Source organism: Suncus etruscus, assembly GCF_024139225.1.
Source record: "Suncus etruscus isolate mSunEtr1 chromosome X unlocalized genomic scaffold, mSunEtr1.pri.cur SUPER_X_unloc_1, whole genome shotgun sequence".
NCBI classification, from domain to species: domain Eukaryota; kingdom Metazoa; phylum Chordata; class Mammalia; order Eulipotyphla; family Soricidae; genus Suncus; species Suncus etruscus.
The window spans coordinates 2,201,012-2,223,503 of NW_026060304.1; the positions used below are offsets into that span (position 1 = coordinate 2,201,012).

A 22,492-nucleotide genomic window follows, 5' to 3' on the forward strand; every position below is an offset into this window, starting at 1 on the left:
GAACTAGGTTCAGTCAGCAGAGTCCTTTAGTCCTATATTGGTCCACAGGTGTGTACTCACAGGTGCATCGAGTGAATTCTGGCAGTTAAATGTGGCAATTACTGAAAATTTACAAAGGATCTTGATGCAACTTTCCCAGTTTATGGATGTACTGGTGTAGGAGACCAGTGGACAAAGGTTGGAGTTTATGGGTGCTATAAACCAAGGTACTCGTGTTTAATTTTGTAAAATAGCTACCATTTCCTTGCCGCAGTTACTGTGGTTTTCAACAAGGTTACCAGGAGGATCAGTCCAGAATAGGCAGCTTTACACAAATAGTGAAAAATTAATATTAGGACAGAAGGGACCACAATGATAATGATAATTGGGGCACCACGTCTATACACATGAAGTAGCTGCATCCTCGGCATGCTAAGAGCATGAGGTTGGAAGCCAGGAGCGACATTGGAAGAAAATTTTCCCTTCAGAGCCCTCAGCACCCACGGAGACCCCTCAATCTATTGGTCCAAGCAATGAAGGCTGCTGATTGGTGGTTCATGCTTAGGGTGTGATAAAAGAAAAACAAAAGATGGAGATTGTTGTGATGTCAAACATCCAGAAGGAGTCTTAACTATCCAGGTCTCAGCTACTTAGCAGCCACTTCCTGGCCTGGAGGTGTAAATCCATTCCTATGCAGAAACTGAGAGGTCATTTTCAAAGAAACATAACACACTTCCACCTTTGTGTCTTGTTTAGAGCTCATGGTGCAGCTAATGAATGCATGTGTAAAGGCCAGAGTAATGCCCCATAGAACTGAGAGCAAATACCCACATTTATAAAAGCTTGGAGATCATGAGCCATGTCCATCCCTGGTTGCTATTTCCATTGTGTTTATGTCTAGTAACTGGACATTCTGGACTTGAGGAAAACCCTCCTTCTTTACCTGCTCATGGTGGTCGCCTGGGGTTTTGGGTCCTGAGTGCCTCCTGCTGCACTGTCCTGCCCAGCAGGGAGGATCGAGTCTGCTTTCCTAAGCAATATTATCCTGACAATCCCGTTAGATCAGAAATGCTGCCAGTTTGGGGAGCTGTGAGCTTTGGGACCTTGAGATGTGATATTTGACTTGAGATTACTCCTTATTTATCGAGAATTATCATTTACATCCAATGAGTACAAGAGCATTGAACATATAGTATAAACAACCTAATGTAAATATGCCCAAGGAGTTGTACCAGTTTCTCTATGCAATTCCACTAATCAAACTCCTAATTCTACTCCTTATCCTCTACTACTTCATAATATCAATCACTATTCCAACTTTGATGCATTTCTTCCTATAATACCATATATTCCCTTTTGAATTTCTATCACACTTGATGAAATCATACATGTGAGACCTTCTCTGTAATGCATTTACTGAACATGACTCATCCAAATTAATTTAGGTTGCAACGAATTGCAAGATATAGTCTCTCCCTGTAATATTGGGTTATACATATATGCCAAACTTTTTCATTCATGTACTTTCGTTAAACATGTGGGTACCACATACCCTTGATACTGCAAAAAGTAATAACAAAAGTGCTCATTTATAATTTTAAAATTTTAAATGATTCACTGTAATTTACAGAATTTTAATAAAGTTTCACATATACATATTCTAAAATCATACACCACATAGATTCTAATAGGACCTAGTAAATCTACTCTTCCTGTATCCATGGTATGCTGAGCTCTGCCATGTCTATATATTGTTCAATTCACATTTCTGTCATAGTTTCTATGAACTGAATGCAATACTCTATTGTTACTTACTTCAGAAATGTATAGATCAATTTAATTGTTTATAAAAACAGGCAGCTTTATTGTAAGAATGAGAGAATTGTTTCATTGAGTACCTATCTACATTTTTTTTGTTTGGGGGCTAAATCCAGTCAGGAATTACTCCTGGCTATGTGTTTAGAAATTGCTCCTGGTTTGTGGGACCGTATGGGATGCAGGGGCATCGAACCATTTCTGTCCTAGGCTATCACACGCAAGGCAGACACGTTACCGCTTGTGCCACTGTTCAGTTTCCTCATCTCTACATTTCCTTCTGTGTTTTTGAAACTAGAACCAATCGCCTTTCAGACTATTGAAGAGTTTTCTATACTAACCCTGAGGACTCTTTTAAAAACTATATTGATTGATTGGTTTTGGGCCACACCCAATGGCACTCAGGGGCCACTCCTGGCTTCTGCACTCAAAAACCGGCCCTCTCAGGTTGGAGGACGATATGGGGTGCCAAAAATCAAACCTGATCAGTCTGGGGGCCAGCTGTAAGCTGCACAAATATCCTACCACTGTGCAATCTACCGCTATGCAATCTCCAACCCGCCTGTCTATTCTTCAAGGAGTCTGAACAGGGATTTATAAATCTGTGAGCCATTTACATTTCTTCCATAACACAACACTCATAGTAACAAATAACCCTGTTCTGTTGTTAGGTCAAAGGATGGGTCCCAGACTCATTAGTATCTCAAAGTTGAGATTTTGTGCTTCTCAAAAGATATACACAATGAGTGGCTACCTGTAAAAATGGATCAACTCAACTGGAAGCCTAATGCCCCAAATACAGGGCATTGGTGATATGGGCCTGACAGCAAATACTGATGCATGCAATAATGGACACATGATTAAGGGGAAAACACAGAATGAGGAACTCCCATATGCAAATATTCTGCTTCCAGGGGCAGGCGAGATAGCATGGAGGTAAAGCGTTTGCCCTCTATGCAGAAGGATGGTGGTTCAAATCCCAGCATTCCATATGGTCTCCCGTGCCTGCCAGAAACGATTTCTGAGCGTAGAGCCAGAAGGAACCACTGAGTGCTGCCGGGTGTGATCCAAAAACAAAAACAAAAAATGCTGCTTCGAATAAGCAGAAATCGAAGTGGTGGAGAGAGCCAGCAGTTATCTCAAAGCAAACTATAACCAACTACAAGAGAAAAGGTCTTATTTACCAGAAGATCTGTTTCCTTCCATAACTTCATCTTCTATGAGATTTCTCTGCCTAAGATTAGTGATACTTTCACTAATAATTTTTTCTTTGGTTTTTGGGTCACACCCGGCGGTGCTCAGGGTTTACTCCTGGCTGTCTGCTCAGAAATAGCTTCTGGCAGGCACGGGGGACCATATGGGACGCTGGAATTCGAACCCAACCGCCTTATGTCCTGGATCAGCTGCCTGCAAGGCAAACGCCGCTGTGCTATCTCTCCAGGACCACTAATAATTTAATCTAAGTTCTCTCAAATAGATATTTTGTCATTGACAGATTCTTTGTTTAGAATTGTGTGATACTGAGGCTTGAGCAGTAGCTATCTCTCCAGGCCCACTTAGAATTTAATCTAAGTTCTCTCAAATAGATATTTTGTCTGCGACAGATTCTTTGTTTAGAATTGTGTGATAGTGAGGCTGGAGCAGTAGCACAGTGGTAGGATATTTGCCTTGAATGCAGCACTTAGGATGAATCATGATTAGAACCCCTGGCACCTATATGATTCCCCAAGCCAGGAGAGATATCTGAGTGCACATAGCAACAAGGATCATCACTGGATGTGACCCAAACACACACACACACACAAACAAGCCAAAGAATGGTGTGATAGTATGAGTCTGTTTCCTACTGCTTTGAAGGGGAAGTTGCATGTTTGAACTTTTTAGTGACCAATTCCTCATGTGTGTTACACAATTTGTATTGGCTCCAGTTGCCTTTTCAGATGCTGAAGATTTTTTTACTATTCCTTAATCACATTTGCTTCATATAGAGGGATTTCTCACTGTGTCCCCTCTGCTGTTTGATGAGATTTGACCTCAGAATAAAGCTTTGTCGACACTTCCTGCCAGCATGCGGCTTCTATTCAGTGTGTCCTATAATGTTTGATGAGATTTGGACTGTGAGCAAATGCTCGCCCACACTCCCTGCAAACATGGGGTTTCTCTCCAGAGTGTGTCCTAATATGTGATGAGTCTTGACCTCAAAGTGAAGATAGCCCAAACTCCCTGACAACATAGGGCTTCTCCAGTGTGTGTCCTATTGTGTGCAATGAGAAGTAAACTCCAACGAAAGCCTTGACCACAATCCCTACAAACATGTGGCTTCTCCCCCCATGTGTCCTCTCATATCTAATTAGATGTGATCTCTGACTTAAGCCTTACCAACACTCCCTTCAAGCATGGGGCTTATCTCCAGAGTGTGTCCTACTGTGTGTGATGAGACTTGAACTCAAAGCGAAGCATCATCCACACTCCGTGCAAACATTTGGCTTGTCCCCTGTGTGTGTTCTCTGGTGTGCACTGAGACTTGAACTGTGAGTGAATGCTCGCCCACACTCCCTGCAAACATAGGGCTTCTCAACAGTGTGTGAAGAACAGATTCTTAGCATGTTGGTTATTGCACAGATGAGACCAGGTTGAATTCAAAAAGTCAAATTAAGGGGGCAGCAGGTCAGACAATGTGGGATGAGGACCATTGGTCAGTGCTTGTGTTGCACATAGATGAACTTTATTTTGTCTAGTCACCCTCTGGTTGAGTTCCTCTGAGTAACCCTTTGAGTGATTCAGCTCCCTGAAGCCATCAGGAACGAACCACTGAGTGAATAGCCAGGCCAAGTACCAAGGTCCAAATGTGCCTTATAGAGAAATCTCTAGAAGGTCCAGAGACATAGCAAAGTATTAGGGCATTTGCCTTGCACACAGCGTACCTATGACAGGCCCACTTTAATTCCTAGCATTCCATATTGTCCCCTGCATCTACTAGGAGCAAGTTCTGAGCGAACACCGAAGAGTAGCTCCTGAGAACCACCAGCTGTGGCCCCAAAACAGAAAATAAAGAGCCTACAGTGATAATATGGTAATTATGGCACATGGCATGTTCAGGATAAAATGATTTGATAACAAGAACTATACAACATCCATCCAGCCATGTGTAAAGTCATTCCTGTGCGCAGATATATGCACAATCCCTTGGAATGCCTGTATTGTTTAAATATAAAACATACAGAAAATTCAAACAGTCACTAGTGAGGTTGAAAAAGAATTGGAGAAGATGGTTTGCATGCAGGAACATCAGAATTCATCTCCATCCAAGAAAATGTCCCAAAAAGCATTGGAGAGATTGCTACTGGGTGGATATTTTGAAATCATGAAAAGAAATTAAGTCACTTATAAATTGTGCACTCTTGGGGAACATAGCATATAGGTAGGGCATTTGCCTTGCATGCATAAAGGTGGTGGTTCGAATCCTGGCATCCAGTATGGTACCCCGAGCCTGTCAGGAGCTATTTCTTAGCTTAGAGCCAGGAGTAACCCGAGTGCTGCTGGGTGTGACCCCCCCAAAAAAAGTCTTTGAGACAGAGAGATATTACGGAGGTAGGGCGTTATTCTTGCATGCAGAAGGACGGTGGTTCAAATATTGATATCCCATATGGTCCTCCATGCTTGCAGGGACGATTTCTGAGCCCAGAGCCAGGAATAACCTTTGAGCACTGCTGGATGTGACCCAAAATCGAAAAAACAGTTTTTGCAGTCTCATGAGGATTAAAGAGCATGTGACTATAAATGTGGCCAACTCAGTAATGATTACTGGCTCTCTAGATGATAACCAAAACATGTTGGGAGTGATCCTTGAACTCAGAATTAGAATAAGTCCTGGAGTCACCCTCAGGTGTGGACAAGAAGCCCTGTTTCATGAAAGCACATCACTTTGGGCAATACCCACAGTGATGAGGTCAGACTCCTTACTCTGTGCTGAGGCAGGGCACATGGCAGGCTTAGGTAACTAGAAGAAGAGCTGGGGATCAAACCCAGTTTGGCCCAGATATGGCAAAACCATGATTCCACTAAATACACCTTTAAAAATATAAAGATGGCTCCTCTAAGAAATGAAGCCAGGAATGGAAAGTTCTAACAATAGGGAGGGGAATGACCTTGAGATCTGATGAATCTGCACACTTCCCCACTTGAGTCCAGAAGCAGAGGCCCCAGGGCAGCTTCTCACCTACTTCCTGCAGGTCCTTGTGGGTTTGCAGCATCATGTCTTTATAGAGTTTTATCTGACAGGCATCCAAGCATGGCCACTCCTTGGTGGACAAGATTATAGCTACATCAGGGAAGGTCACCATGTCCTAAACACACAAAGAGAAGGTCAGGGCCATGCTAACCCAGGGCAGTGGGAGAGAAGAGTACCCCGTAGATTCCCTAGAAAGAATGCCTTTCCCTTCTGGTCTCTTAGTTCATCCAGCCACCGTGACCCTCACCTTCCTGGCACCCAAAGGGAAGGTCCACAAGTATCAAGCTAGAAAGCCTGATTAGCCAATGTGATGTCTGCATTGCAGACAGATCCCTCGGGACCTCTGCATGCACTAGATTCTTTGAACACTGGTGGATAAAATGTCTGACTACAGAACCTGAAACAGTTAAAGCAGCAACTCACGATGTGCCCCAAATGCTAAAAATACACTGGTTTCTCCTGTCCCCAACACCAATCTCTGCAGGATGCATGGATCAGAGAAGGGAAAATCCAATCCACTGAGTGAATTAAGCCTGTGCTTGGCATAATCAGCACTCCCAATTCACTCACAAATCCTTTCTGGTGCAGGTCAAAATGACACAAAACATAACAAAGCTTTCCTGAAAGATCCTTTGCTTCTTTTTCCCAATTAGAATCAAAGCTACAGGATTGATGACAAGGAGGCTTTGGAATTGCAAGTGATTAACTGAGGTGAAATGTGGCTGCAGGGACAAACCTTGCTCTGCAGAGTAATGGACAAAATGGCCGAGCTGTGTGTATTGGATCTGAGCAGGAAGGGTGCTGAAAGGGACAACCCTGGGTTAATCCCAGGAACAGGCTAGTGCCCCTTGATATCAAGGTTGAACCCTACGTGAAGAGTCATAGGAGGCTTTGGAAATGCAACTGGTTTATTGTGGAGAAACGTGGCTTCAGGGGGAAGCTGAATCTGCAGAGTAACAGAGAAAAACTTGAACTGTGTGTCCTGGACCTGAGCAACAAAGTCAGGAAGGACGCAGAGAGGAATAACCCTTGGTCAATTACAGGGACACTACTCAAGGAAAAATCCCTGAGCATAGTCAGGGACTCAAATTCAACACAAAACAAAAGAAGCAGAGACAAGACAGCACGACGAAACTGAAACAAAAATCAAACAAACCCCATAGGGAAATGTATATTGTAGGAAAGAAACTATTTTGTTTTTAAGATGGGGCTAAAAATTAGTCATCATGATTCCAGATTTAGGGACCCCAAGGAGATTTTACAAGACATGTAAGGAGGGTTTTGTGTAAATACAAGGAGACTTGGGCACAGTTGTACTCCTGACATAGGAAGCAGCCACATGTTACAAAAGATCATTGTGACAGAATCAGAGGATGATTTACTGCCTGCTTGCCATGAAAGGGGCCTGTCCCAGGCTGAAATCCCCACACACAGTCTCCCCATGCAGAAGATGTGATTCTAGAAGGTAGAGCCATATGAACTACCTTTGGCTATACTACCATAAACTAGAAATAAATCCAAGAGCCTTTCACCAAGACAGTTAGAAATGTATTTATGGCAGAAATTCTGGGCTCAAGGTCTCCTTCCTCACTAAAATTCTGGTCCCTATTAAAAGAAGTGCAAGCCTCACATCCAGCAGGGTCTTAGACTCATCATTGAGACTCAGAATAATGAATCTACAGGAATGCCAGAGCACCTAATGGCAAGCCCCAAACCAAACACAAGACAACAAACAAGGACAAAGGCAGCCTCAATCTGCAGTGAACAGAACCCCTGCCAGGAGTGTCAGGAATCACCACCCCTCCCCAAATTCCTTCCCCAAAACAGCTCTGGGCCCCACAGTTTTGAGAGGGATTGTACTCCTTTGTCTCTCTACTTGTTTTTCTTAGAGCCCATAGAAAACTCTTACCTGGGGACAGGAAATCACACTTTGAGGCTCCATCATCTCTGGCTTGGATTATTTCCGAAAAGGAGCAGCAAGGCCCCTTGCACAACTTCTAGAGAAATGTCAAGCTCTGAGTAAGAAGAGTGAGCACAAGTCTTACCCAGCTCGTTCCTCTGGATATTGCTTGATCCTGTCCCTGCACAGCACATCTGAACCTGGCATCCAGCCTCCACTTCTAGTGAGAGACCATGTGGAACATTCCCAAATAGCGAGTTGTTCAACGAATTATCCTAATATCCTTATAAAGGACCAGGATGGGATCGGTGTCTGCACTTGAAGTTTCTAGACAAAAATCCACCTTTACAATCAATAGGTTTTTCGGGGGGTGGGGGGAGACAGCAGTACAGCGGGAAGGGCATTTGCTCTGCAGGTGGCTGAGCCAAGCTGGGCCCTTGAAGATGTGACCCTGGTCTTGCTGAAAGAGGCCCAACACTCCTTGCAAGAATATCTATTTTGTAAAAATTCCTTTCTTAAAAAATACACTTTACCAAAGTACTCCAACCAAAAGTCTGGAGTCACCAGGCTACAGAAAAATGGAGAGCAGAAAGTGCCCTGCAACTTATAAAGAAGAAAGATACATTTTCTGGGGAGAGACAATCTCAAGATCTGGACAGCAATAAGAGTAATAATAGTGGAGTGTGGGGCACTCGCTTTGCACGGGCTTCCAGGCCCTTCAGGGGTTACTGCTGGTTCAATGCTCAGAAATCCATTCTGGCAGCCTTGGGGGACAATCCAGGATGCCAAAATTCGATACACCGTCCTTCTGCATGCAAGGCAAGCTCCCTACCTCCACGCTACCTCTCTGGCTCCTACTCTAGTTTATTATGATTTATATCAAATTGGTACAATAGCATTAATAACATAATGATGATATTCTAACCGGTTTTCGACGCAACCTCTAGTGCAACTCCTAATTCTACTCCTTACCCTTTTCTACTTCGTAATGTCAATTATTATTTCACCTTCAATGCATGCCATTGTGTAATACTATATATTCCATTTCTATTTCCATATATTACACTTGATGAAATCATAAATTTGTGACCTCTGTGGTACATTTACTGAACATGACACTTGTAAATTCAGTTAGGTTGCAAGGAAGTACAATGTATCTTTTCTTCTCTCCATGTAATCAACATTGTGTCATACATATATGCTAAACTTTTGCATTCATGAACATTTGGGTAGCACACATCCTGACATTGCAAAAAGCATTAACATAGGTTCTCATAATTTTTAATTTTTTAAATAAGTTTTAACATTTTTGATGCAAATGAAATTTTATTCTCCACATTCTAAAACCACAGAGCACACTGTTTTAGTTTGCACCTCCATTACACAAGGACCTTAAAGTCCACTCCCCATAACTCTGGTTACTCAATTTATAGGACCAAGTCGATCAACTCTACTCATATCCTTGGTATGCTGATTTCTGTGATCTGTGTATTGTCAATTAACAGTACATAGGCAGTCTCCAAGAATTGAATACCATGCTCTATCATTCCTTACTTGATAAATGTCCAGATTGTTTTAATTGATTCTGAAATAGGCAGCATTGCATTACTGTTACAATGAGGGAGTGTTATGTATCAAGATATGTATCTTTGCTTCTGCCTTTTTGAAACTAGAAACAATTGGCTTTCAGACCATTGAAGCATTTTCTTTACTAATTCTGTATACTCTTCAAGAAGTCTGAATAGAGATTTATTCATATGTGTGCTTTTTATACATCTTGGTTTTAGGGCCACACCTGGTGACAGTCAAGGGTTATTTCTGACTATGCACTAAGAAATATTTTCTGCTTCGGGTTCTATATAGAATGCTGGGGAACTAACCAAGGTCCATCCTAGATCAGCGATGTGAAAAGAAAATGTCCTGTGGCTCTGATTTTAACATGCATGCTTTTTAAATCTCTCTTCCCTGACACACACCCCACTCGTTAACAGCCCTGTTCTCTTGTTAGCATAAATGGTGATTTCCAAGAATCCTATGTACAACTAAAGTTTGAGATTTGTGCTGCACAAAAGATGTATATGGTGATTAACTACATGAAATATGGTATCAAGTGGAAGCTTCATGCCCCAAATGTGGGGAGTTGGACCACAGGTCCAAACAAATGTTGATGCAGTTAATAACGCACACATACTTAAGGGCGTAACAGAAGATGAGGAACTCCCATATATAATACAGCTTCTAAGTTAAAGTTAAGTCATGGAGAATGCCTGAGTTATTGCAAAGCAAGACACAAATATACAAAAGGTTTTATTTACCAGGAGATATACTTCATTCAAATAAATCCTCTTAAACATAAGAATTCTGCCTAAGCCTCAGAATCAATTATTTAAGACTGTAACATGCTGATCAGAAATACTTAATCAGCGACATATTCTTTGTTTACAATTGTTGATAGTATGAGCCTATCCCCTACATTCAGGGGGAAAGAAATATGGATGAGAAATATACAGAGAAAAAGTTTATTAGTGAATAAGGCAAAATATAAAGGAAGATATTGAAACTTTTCCTAAGTCGATTTCTCATACAAGTCATGCTGTTGTGTTGGCTGATTAGTTCTTTGTAGATGCAGAAATGTGACTGTTCATTAGACATTTTTGCTTCAAACATAGGGATTCTCCAGTGTGACCTCTGAAGTTTAATGAGACTTGACCTCAGTCTGAAGCCTCTCCAAAACTCTCTGCAATCATAAGGTACCTCTGCAATAGTCTTCTCGAGTGTGATGAGACCAAACGTCTCACTCCCCGCAAACATCTGGTTTCTCCTCTGTGTGAATCTCTTGTGTGATGATACCTGACCTATCTGTGAAGCCTCAACTACACTCCCGACAAACATGGGGTTTCTGTCCTCTGGTGTTGGATGAGACCTGATATATCTCTGAAACCTCGCCCACACTGGAAAAACATGGGGCTTTTCTCTTGTATGTGTCCCTCTGGTGTTTGATGAGAACTGATGTATCTCTAAAGCCTTGCCCACACTCCTCACAAACATGGTGTGCATTGAGATATGACCTCCGACTGAAGCCTTGCCCACATTCCCTACAAACAGATCGGCTTCTCCCCTGTGTGTGTAATTTGGTGTCTGATGAGACTTGACCTATGACTGAAGCCTCGCCCACATTTCCTACAAACATGGGGCTTCTCTGCTGTGTGTATCCTTTGGTGTCTGATGAGACTTGACCTGTGACTGAAGCCTCGCCCACATTCCATACAAACATAGGGCTTCTCCCCTGAATGTGTCTTCTGGTGTTTGATAAGAATTGACCTAACTCTGAAGCCTTTCCCACACTCCCCACAAGCATGGGGCTTCTCTTCTGTGTGTATCCTTTGGTGTCTGATGAGTCTTGAACTGACACTGAAGTCTTGCCCACATTCCATACAAACAAAGGGCTTCTGCCCTGAATGTGTCCTCTGGTGTTTGATGAGACTTGACCTATCTCTGAAGCCTTTCCCACACTCCCCGCAAGCATGGGGCTTCTCTCCTGTGTGTATCATTTGGTGTATGATGAGACTTGACGTACGACTGAAGCCTCGCCCACATTCCCTACAAACATGGGGCTTCTCTCCTGTATGTGTCCTCTGGTGTGTGACGAGCTTTGACCTATGACTAAAGCCTCGCCCACACTCCCCACAAACATGGGGCTTCTCTCCTGTATGTTGTCTTTGGTGTGTGATGAGACTTGACCTATGACTGAAGCCTCGCCCACATTCCATACAAACATAGGGCTTCTCTCCTGTATGTGTCCTCTGGTGTTTGATGAGACTTGACCTCTCACTGAAGCCTCGCCCACACTCCCCACAAACATGGGGCTTCTCTCCTGTATGCATCCTTTGGTGTGTAATGAGACTGGACCTATGACTGAAGCCTCTCCCACATTCCCTACAAACATGGGGCTTCTCTCCTGTGTGTATCCTTTGGTGTATGATGAGATATGACCTATGTCTGAAGCCTCGACCACATTCCATACAAACATAGGGCTTCTCCCCTGAATGTGTCTTCTGGTGTTTCATAAGATATGACCTATCTCTGAAGCCTTTCCCACACTCTCCACAAGTATGGGGCTTCTCTTCTGTGTGTATCCTTTGGTGTCTGATGAGACTTGAACTGACACTGAAGCCTTGCCCACATTCCATACAAACATAGGGCTTCTGCCCTGAATGTGTCCTCTGGTGTTTGATGAGACTTGACCTTTCTCTGAAGCCTTTCCCACACTCCCCACAAGCATGGGGCTTCTCTCCTGTGTGTATCATTTGGTGTATGATGAGACTTGACGTACGACTGAAGCCTCGCCCACATTCCCTACAAATATGGGGCTTCTCTCCTGTGTGTGTCCTCCGGTGTGTGACGAGCTCTTTCCTATGACTGAAGCCTCGCCCACACTCCCCACAAACATGGGGCTTCTCTCCTGTATGTAGTCTTTGGTGTGTGATGAGACTTGACCTATGACTGAAGCCTCGCCCACATTCCATACAAACATGGGACTTCTCTCCACTGTTTCTCTTCTGCTGTGTGATAAGTTTTGACTTTTGACTAAAGCCTTGCCCACAGTCCCTCAAATCATGATTCTTCTCTTCTGTGTGTGTCTTCTGGTGTATCACATTTGATACAAGAGTGAAATCTTTTCTACGCCTCACATTTTTATCTCTTAAAAATCTTTTTATTCCTAATCCTTGACCTAGTTTACCTGTATCTTCTGGATGTAATGTATGCCAGGTGTTAGTGTTTTCCGCATTTGAAATCTCATGTTTATTAGAGCTCCCTAATCTAGATAAAGCTATTGAAATTTTTTTATCTAAAGGTATGGAACTTTCTTTGTGCTTTTGACTGTCAAGTATGTCATTTCTAGTTTTGTCATTGTAAGTATTAGAATGTTTTTGCCATTGGTTCTCATTCCGAGGAAAGGAATTCTCTGATGACGCTTGCTCTCTTGGCAATGCTCCTGGGACTATCCAAGAGGGATGAATTGGGTTCATGTGATAATTAAGGAAGTTCTGATTGGAGAAAGTCCGTGACCACAAGGGACATGGGTAGATTTCTGGCTTTGGTTCTGCTGAAAGAAGAATTTTGTCAGAGTAGAATTGACAAGGCTTTCTGGACCATACCTCTATCTCCTGCTAAATTCTGTTCTCATGGCTTTCCTTATTTTGTGGATAAAGCAAGATAAGACTTCCTATTCTTTTTTTAAGACTTCCTATTCTTAAATATTCTAATTTTTTTTTTGGAATTACAGAGTATACGCAGAGTTGCCCACAACTTATTCCTTGCTCTGGGATATGGGATCACTCCCTGCATGCTAGTACCTAACAGTATGTTTTTTTGCATCCCCAGCACCATCTTCCCTAACAGTATGTTTTATCTTACCATTTATATTTATTCTAACTTGTAAAGACAATAAACTCCATATTCCAAATCTTTTTATTAGTTTTTGGTCTCAGCATTAAGGGCAGTGAATGGGAGCAGGACAGCTCCTGCACCAATGATCTGGGAGCACAATGCCCCAATTCCAGGGCCCCCATTTCACACAGGCCCACAACGTTGCACTCCCAATCCATGACTTGCACCCAAGAACAACATCCCACACTCACCTGCAAACATGCCTCTTGGGAGCCTCTCCAGAATTCCATCCTCCAGCCAGGAGATCAGCAAAGGTTTCACCTTGCAATGCCCTGCCCAGAGAATATTTTTCGGGGTTAGATAATGGGAAACGTACTGAGACCTGTGCATGAGACTGAGATTCCATTGAAAGCTGACAAACCAAGAAACAGAGGAAGAATCTGTGCTCTCAGTATGCATTTTGATATTGCACAGATGAGATCAGGATAAAATAAAATCAAGAATGTAATGGAGGGGGCCGGATAGGTAGCATGGAGGTAAGGCATTTGCCTTTCATATAGAAAGTGGGTGATTCAAATGCTGGCATCCCATATGGTCCCCTGAGCTAGCATGGAGCTATTTCTGAGAATAGAGCCAGAAGTAATCCCTGAACGCTGCTGGATGTGACCCAAAATCAAAGCAAAAAAGAAATTCAATTGAGGGGGCTGTATTATACCGCGGGAGGATGAGTGAGCAATTGGCTCAAATGCATTTTACCTGTGTCCCTCAGGTAGTGATCAGTGAATGAAAACCCAGGAGTAAAAGCAAGTGCCGCCAAAATCCATGTTTCTTAAACAGAGGAAGCTGGAGGTTTCTGGTACTAGCCAGCAAACTAAAAAATCTAACGCTAAATCTAAATCCACCCAAACATGCATTCCATATCCCCCTCTTTTGCCCTCGGGGATGCTAGTTTGGGTGGTTTCCTCTGTGTCTAGCTTGTTGTAGATCGCTGGTACTATTCGGGCATGGAGGATTTGATTGCATGTAGTCTTTAACTCTGGGAGTATCTTGGATGATGTCTTTCACAGTTGATTCTTCCTGGAGATATCCTACTGGGCCTCTGGGACTCCAATGATTCTCATGTTGTTTCTGTTGAGTTTATCAAAGTCTTCTATTTTCATCTGTTCGCACTCCTTGAGTACTTTATCCATTGCCTGTTCGTTTTCCAAGGTTCTTTTCCAATTCCTTCTGTTGTGTTGAGATTTTCCACATCACGTCATCCAGTACTCCGATTCTCTCCTCAGCTGCTGATACCCTGCTGGCGAGGCCATTCATTGAGGTTTTCTGTTGAGCTAATCTGCTATTTCAGTTTGATGTTTTCTGATTTCTGTCTTTGTGTTCTGTTCAGATCGATCTATGCTTTCTTTGAGTTCTACAAACATTTTCCATATTGCTATTTTAAGTTCCATATCTGAGAGGTTAATCAGGTGCTTTGAATTTTTTAGTCATCCACGCTATTGTCTTCATTCTCTGTGCATGGTGTTTGCCTGCGCAGTTTCCCTATTGTCACGCTTGTAGTGTGGTTTTTCCTGCGTGTTGTGGTGGGGTTCATTGGTTCGAAAGAGTGCAGCCGCGAAGGTGAACTCTTCTGGGCCTCTAAATGACAGCTTTTGAGGTTCACTTCCCATGGGGAGAGCTTCAAGAATCCAGGAAAGGCAGGACAGAACTCCCTGCAGGTTCTCAGTTTCCTCAGAAGAAGCACAGCAGGGCTGAGTCTCCACAGGTAGAGCAATAAGCACTCTGTCTGGACACCTGCACAGATAGCCATTTCTTACTCGCTTGCTGGGCATCTTCAGAATGCAGTTTTTTGAGGGTTCGTTTCCCAGGGCTCTGAGGAGTGCCTCAGGAATTCAAAAACACAGGCAGACAGGCACAGGAGTCAGGAGCGACTTCTAAGGGCACAGCAAAGAGTAACCCTCCAGAGTCTACAGGGTGTCACACAAAAGCCTAAAGTTCAGGAGAGACACAGGCTCAAAGGAAAAAGATAGAAAAAATTATACAAGCTACTGAAATACAAACATAAGGTGGGACAGCTATATTTCTATCAGACCTAATTGTATGAAACTGCAAGAAAGCATTTATGACCAAGATGGACAAAGTCGTGACCAGAGAAGCAACAGACCAAGAACTACTAACTCTGATCAACTTTTATGCATTAAACAGAGAGCCAGCAATATACGTAAGACTTTTTGCACACAAATCTAGGGAAATGTAGGAATGGAAACATGATATAATGGGAGATTTCTGTATGCCATTATTGCCAATAAACAGATCCATTACGTGAAACACTAGCAAAGATATGAGACTTCATTAGACACCAGTAAAACTTGCATCAATTTGTTCCTTTAATTACTTTAATTCATTTTTTTAAAATGTTTGTTCTACATATACATAGGTGAGCACATATATTTTTATTCCTATTTTTATCTTTTTTGGGTGTGTGACCTGTTTTTGATTTCTTCTCTGTCCACCCCAAATGCACTGAAAATATAAAGTAGCACCATTTCTCCCTGCAAAGGCACACTAATAAAAGGGGAAATCCTACATATAAAAACGAGCTCTTATCTACGAGGGATAAGAACTCATGCTTGTTTACAATACAGGGATATCTCCCACCTTGAAAATATGTCATGTGGACCCAACTTAGACCCCAGGTGATTAGACACCATCTGTCCAGCCTTGAACCCTGGATCCCAGACATAGAAACGACAAAGTTCTTCACAACAGCAATGGGAAACAAATCCCAACCGAGACATCCTTAATACCACTTGGCCACCAACAAGTGCCAGCTCTAATATGATATCCTGACAATTAGGAAAATGGGAACAACTTGACCTAAAAGCAGATTATCCTACCCTACCAGTTAACGATAAGATAAAATCAAAAGACTTGTCACAGTTTGGTCGGTCCAAAATTCAGATCACAATTTACAGATGACTGGCTCCTAGAACCATGACTGGACTGTATATATCTTGGGACCAATAAAAAACCCCAGTCTAGGGTTTTAATTACGACCTGCACAATAACCATGATCCCCAGTTCCAAAGGTCTGGCTGAGACAATTGCAACGGAATGGGGTTTCTGGAAACACAATGAAAGACGATATCCTAGGTTTCATTAATATCAGTGCAAAGACCAAGTTCGTCAACCACATAAGATGGATTAAAGACACTGAGAGAACAGACCCCAATTTTACTGTGCCATTGCAGGAGGAAAAAAAAGGCAAAAAGCACAAAAATTTTTTTAATTTTCTATATGTATTATTTTTTAAATACTCATTTTTTATTATTTTTTATTTTTATTTACCTATCTACTTCTTGTCAATTTTTTTGTTTTGGTGTGCTTATTGAAGTTTTTGTCCCCATTTATATTTATGTTTATTCCTTCTTTTCTTCCTTTATATGCCTTGCCATGTTTTTTTATCTCTAGACCATGTCTATTTTTGTGGTGCTTATCGTTATTGTTGAAGTGCTCACTGGATATTTGACACTTCTTTTTGTACTGTTGGGGTGTTTCACCTTATTTTTCTCCTTCACTTTCTCAAACTGATGATGAGAGCCTAAGGATTTCTCCCATTTCTGGCATATTAGACTTTTACCGCAGTTTATTACTTTTCTCTTCTTCAAACAAAACCACATAACTTGAACAATCTAGTCCTGCCTCCTAGTTAGAGGGGGAAATAAGGGAGACACCAAGACCAAACAGGTGCAAGACAACTAAGTACTAAACTAAGTACAGAGGGGACCACATTTTCTAGTAGTCCCGAGGGTGAGGGAGGAGGATTTGGGAGGTAGGACGAAAACGGAGGTGTAGGGAGGACAAATCAGTGATGGGAATCACCCTGATATTATGTAAACATGTACCTAAAATATTATTATCAACAATATGGAAAGCACTATGTTCAAAATAAAAATTATATTAATTTTAATTAATTAATATGCCACCTGCCTCCAGGACTTCTGAGTGGCAGCCCAGGTGGCAGGAAGTGGGTGTCGGGAGGTCCCTCCTGGATGGGGTCCCAAGCCTTCCCCCCTTTCCCCCAGCTCTAGGAAGGAAAGGGCACAGGGTGTTGGGCGGGGACAGATCCCGGCTTCCCGCTCTCTATCTGTCCTCTCTTGAGCTGAAGGCTAGTTCTAGTTGACATGGGGTTCGGGGAGACCCCACGTGAAAGGCCTTCTCCCTAACTCGGGTGCCCTGGGAGCCTTGATAGGCCCCCAGCCTTCCCCTCTTCTGCCCTGGCCTTCTGCGGTGGCAGCCCAGGCGGCCGGACAACGTGGGTGTCGGGAGTTCCCTCCTGGATGGGGGACCAAGCTTCCCCGCCCTTCCCCCAGCTCTAGGGTGGGAAGGGCACAGGGTGTAGGGCAGGGGCAGATCATGGCTTCCCGCTCTCTATCCATCCTCTGTTGAGCTGGAGGCTAGCTCTAGCTGGCATGGGTTTGGGAAGACCCCTTGTGGAAGGCCTTCTCCATAACTTGGGTGTGCTGGAGTCTTGATAGGCCCCCCAGCCTTCCCCTCTTCTGCCCCCTGCCTCCAGGCCTTCTGGGGAGGCAGCCCAAGAGGCCAGAAATGGTGGGTCCTAACTTGGGGTGTGCTGAGTTTTGCTGGGTTGCAGTAAGTTTGTCATTGGCAATTTCTGACCAGTCTACATACACTGCATGTATTAAGAATAATCCTTATCCTTATGTTAAGTTTTGCATATCCAAAATGTCCATTTTGTATTCTGGCCTTCCCCACACCCTTATAAAGCTCACTTTTACTCCTTAACTCTCCCACCCCCCAAACATCACTAACCCACATTACTCTTTTTAACTTCAGTATTGCACAATCCTAATCACAGACCAAAGCTGTGCATTGTGTGTAACAACCCCGAACTGTTTCAAAAGACATAAAATGGACACGTATTTCTTTCAAATACATTGTATTTTTTCTCTGACAGCTATAAGTCTTACTAAATATTCCCTTATACAGTGATAATTCTAATCACCTTTTATTTTTCCTTTATGAGCTGTTCAACAAGGAATTTTGGTGAAAGAGTCCCCCAGTTTAATGCTTATGACTGAACCATGTCATGGGGATTGTTGGACTTGTTCTTACGGCCCCCATGTACGCCAATAACGCCACTTGGCATTGCTCCTTTTTTGCATAGGCACATTAAAATGGAAAAATACTATATATACAAATAAGATCCTATCTAATAGAGATTGGAACACGCAAATCTTGTAGTGCAAAGGGAACTTACACCCTGAACATTACATTGACATAACGACCTATCACAGGCTTCAGAAGAAAGGGCATTTTCCATTCACCCCTGAACCAGGGAAGCCATCCACAAAACATCCAGATTTGTCTATAACATCACCTGGAAGCAATCCTCTACCACAGAAGGCCCTTCCACTGTTCAGATATCGATCTGTTCAAGAGACTTCCCGTAACACTGAGAAGACTTAACAACAACAACGACCTGCTTACAAGACAGGACTTCCTGCATTATCCTTTAATGGTGAGGTGAAACGAGAGGACACTCCACATCCTGACTTCAATGTAGGATATATGATTCCAGGATCTTTAATACAGAAACATGATTCCAACAACAGAGACTGTGTGAAAAATAAAAGTGTGTTGGCACTACAGACAATGTCTTGGATTGGACAAATTAGTTTGCCTGGAGCCTAGATTTGGTCTGACACCAGGAAACTCCAGGGGTCGGATCTCTTTGTATTTAGGCCAAGGATATTTCTTTTCATACCCCTCATATTTTGATGGGCCTATGCAAACAACAATTGCCACTCTAACACCGTTTTTACTGTGCTCCTTTGACTCTAATCCTTAAAAAAACACTTAAAATTTAAGGTTAAATTAAGCTAATATGCATGTACATGGAAATGTAAAAATAATGTGCCTCTAAAGTTTAAGGATTACGTAAGTTTTATGGCTTTAGATTGCCTTGTGTGCAGTTAAGAAATATTATAATGTGGAGCCGGAGAGATAGCATGGAGGTAAGGTGTTTGCTTTTCATGCAGGAGGTCATCGGTTCGAATCCCAGCACCCTATATGGTCCCCCGTGCCTGCCAAGAGCAATTTCTGAGCATGGAGCCAGAGATAACCCATGAGCACTGCCGGGTGTGACCCAAAAACCACAAAAAAAAAAAGAAATATTATAATGTGTTACAATCTGGGAACTTGAGGGAAAAAGAAATTGTACATGAATTCTTTTTTATTTATCTTAATGTTCGTTGGCTGAAAGTTCAAAGTTAAAATATCAGCAAGGGTTTTTTTTCTGAGAATTATGTCATGGGTGATTGTCCTTCCACTGTAACCTTACCTTGTACTCTTTCTTTGCATCTTTGTTCTCATAATTAAAAATAAAAATAAATAAATAAATAAATAAAAATAAAAAACTAAAAGACACAGAGTGGCAAAATGGGTCAAAAAGATGAATCTAATATTCTGCTACCTACAAGAAACACACCTGAAAAGTCAGAACAAACAGACTCAAAATCAAAGACTGGAGAAAAATCATCCAAACAAGCAACACCCTCAAAAAAGCTGGGGTGGCCATATTAATATCTGATGACAGCAACTTTATACTCAGGAAAGTGGTAAGGGACAAAGATGGACACTAATCAAGGGATATGTGCAACAGGAATAATTCAGACTATTAAACATATATGTAACCAATGAAAGACCAGAAAATTATCTAATACAGTTACTGACAACTCTGAAAGAAGACATCGATAACAACACAATAATTGTGGGAGACCTCAACACGGCCCTATCAACAAAACTGAACCCAACAAAAACATACTAGCCCTGAAAAGAGTAATGGAAGAAAGAGGACTAGTAGATATATATAGTACACTCCATCCCAAAAAACCTGGATACACATTCTTATCCAATATACATGGGTCAATCTCCATGATAGACTATATGCTGACACATAAAATATACTTCCATAAAATCAAGAGGATAGAAATCTTGCAGGCTACCTTTGCTGACCACAAGGCTCTGAAATTAGATGTGAACTACAAAGGCACACAAAGAAAAACTTTAACAATTGGAAATTAAACACCCTGCTACTGAACAACCAGTGGGTCAGAGATGACATCAAAGAGGAAATCAAAACCTTCCTGGAAACAAATGATAATGAAGACAAACTGCCAGAATCTATGGGACACAGCAAAAGTGGTTCTGAGAGGAAAATTTATAGCCCTCACAGCACACATCAGGAAGGAAGAAGGGGCATACCTGAATAATTTAATGACAGAGCTCATAAAATTAGAAAATGAACAACAAAAGGAATGAAAATTAGGAAGAGAGAAGGAAATAACAAAGCTGAGCAGAAATCAATGAAGTGGAAAACCAAAGAACAATCCAAAGGATAAACAAAATCAGAAGTTGGTTCTTTGAAAAAATAAAAAAGATTGTTAGACCATTGGCAAAATTCACAAAGGAAGAGAGAGATAAACCTGATAACCCATATTAGAAATGAAAAGGGGTGGGCCCGCAGAGATAGCACAGCAGTGTTTGCCTTGCAAGCAGCAATTCCAGAACCTAAGGTGGTTGGTTCAAATCCCGGTGTCCCATATGGTCCCCCGTGCCTACCAGGAGCTATTTCTGAGCACACAGCTAAGAATAACCCCTGAGCACCACCGGGTGTGGACCAAGAAACAAAAAAAAAAATTTAAAGGGTGAGATCACAACATATATTGCAGAGATCCAAAGGGTAATCAGAGACTACTTTGAGAAACTTTATGCTGCTAAACATCAGAACCTAGAAGAAATGGAAAAATTCTTGGACACTTATAACCTTCCACATTTAAGTAAGGAGGATGTATGATATCTAAACACCCCCATCACTACTGAGGAAATTGAAACTGTATTCAAACATCTGCCCAAAAAGAAAAGCCCAGGCCCAGATGGATTTCCTAATGAATTCTTTCATATCTTTCAAGAGGAGCTACTACCAATCCTATCCAGGCTCTTCCATGGAATTGAAAAAACAGGAACACTCCCAAAAAGCTTTTATGAAGCCAACATCACCTTGATACCAAAACCAGACAGAGACGCTGCCAGAAAAGAAAATTACAGACCAATATCCCTGATGAATGCTGATGTAAAGTTCTTCAACAAAATCCTGGCAAATAGGATCCAATGCATCAGCAAGGAGATCATACACTACAACCAAGTAGGGTTCATCCCGGGAATGCAAGGATGGTTTAACATCTGTAAATCTATCAACATCATATACAACATCAACAACAAGAAAAATAAAAATCACATGATCATATCAATAGACGCAGAGAAAGCATTTGATAAGACCCAACAACCATTCTTGATCAAAACTCTCAGCATGACGGGAATGGAAGAAACCTTTCTCAATCTAGTTGAAGCCATCTACCACAAGCCAATGGCAAATATTATCCTCAATGGATAAAAACTAAAAGCCTTTCTCTAAATTCTGGTACAAGACAAGGCTGTCCGCTCTCACCACTCCTCTTCAACATAGTACTGGAAGTTCTTGCTATAGCTTTCAGGCAAGAAAAAGATTTCAAGGGAATCCAGAATGGAAAGGAAGAAGTCAAGCTCTCGCTGTTTGCAGATGACATGATAATCTACTTAGAAAACCCTAAAGACTCTACCAAAAAGCTTCTAGATACAATAGACTCATAAAACAAGGTGGCAGGCTACAAAATCAACACACAGAAATCAATGGCCTTTCCTCTAAGTTCTGGTACAAGACAATGTTGTCCAGTCTCATCAAAAAAAAAGAAGAAGCACTGCAACACACTCAATCTTCCAGAGAAAGTAAAAAAAAAATATAGAGAGAAATCCTGGCAAATGTCCAAGTCCACCATTATGCATGAACCTTATAGAAGAGAATTTAAAATAAACACTTAATGTTTTAGCAAAGAAATCAAGAGGTTACTAGCCGGCAAACTTTAAGAAATCTAAGCTGGGCCCAGAGAGATAGCACAGCGGTGTTTGCCTTGCAAGCAGCCAATCCAGGACCTAAGGTGGTTGGTTCAAATCCCGGTGTCCTATATGGTCCCACGTGCCTGCAGGAGCTATTTCTGAGCAGACAGCCAGGAGTAACCCCTGAGCATCACCGGTTGTGGCCCAAGAACCAAAAAAAAAAA

General features: G+C 42.1%; 1 protein-coding gene across 1 annotated transcript in view; it reads right to left on the reverse strand.

Annotated features, from left to right (window-relative positions):
* LOC126000525 (zinc finger protein 345-like) overlaps positions 1–22,492 on the reverse strand; it is a 291,551-nt gene that overhangs the window by 13,701 nt on the left and 255,358 nt on the right. Inside the window, exons 3-7 of the mRNA XM_049767778.1 lie at positions 12,616–13,032; positions 11,359–12,534; positions 11,135–11,274; positions 6,897–6,971; positions 6,014–6,140 (exon numbers count right to left, since the gene is read on the reverse strand). Coding sequence (XP_049623735.1) covers positions 6,014–6,140; positions 6,897–6,971; positions 11,135–11,274; positions 11,359–12,534; positions 12,616–13,032 — 1,935 coding nt within the window. The remainder of the gene's footprint in view (positions 1–6,013; positions 6,141–6,896; positions 6,972–11,134; positions 11,275–11,358; positions 12,535–12,615; positions 13,033–22,492) is intronic.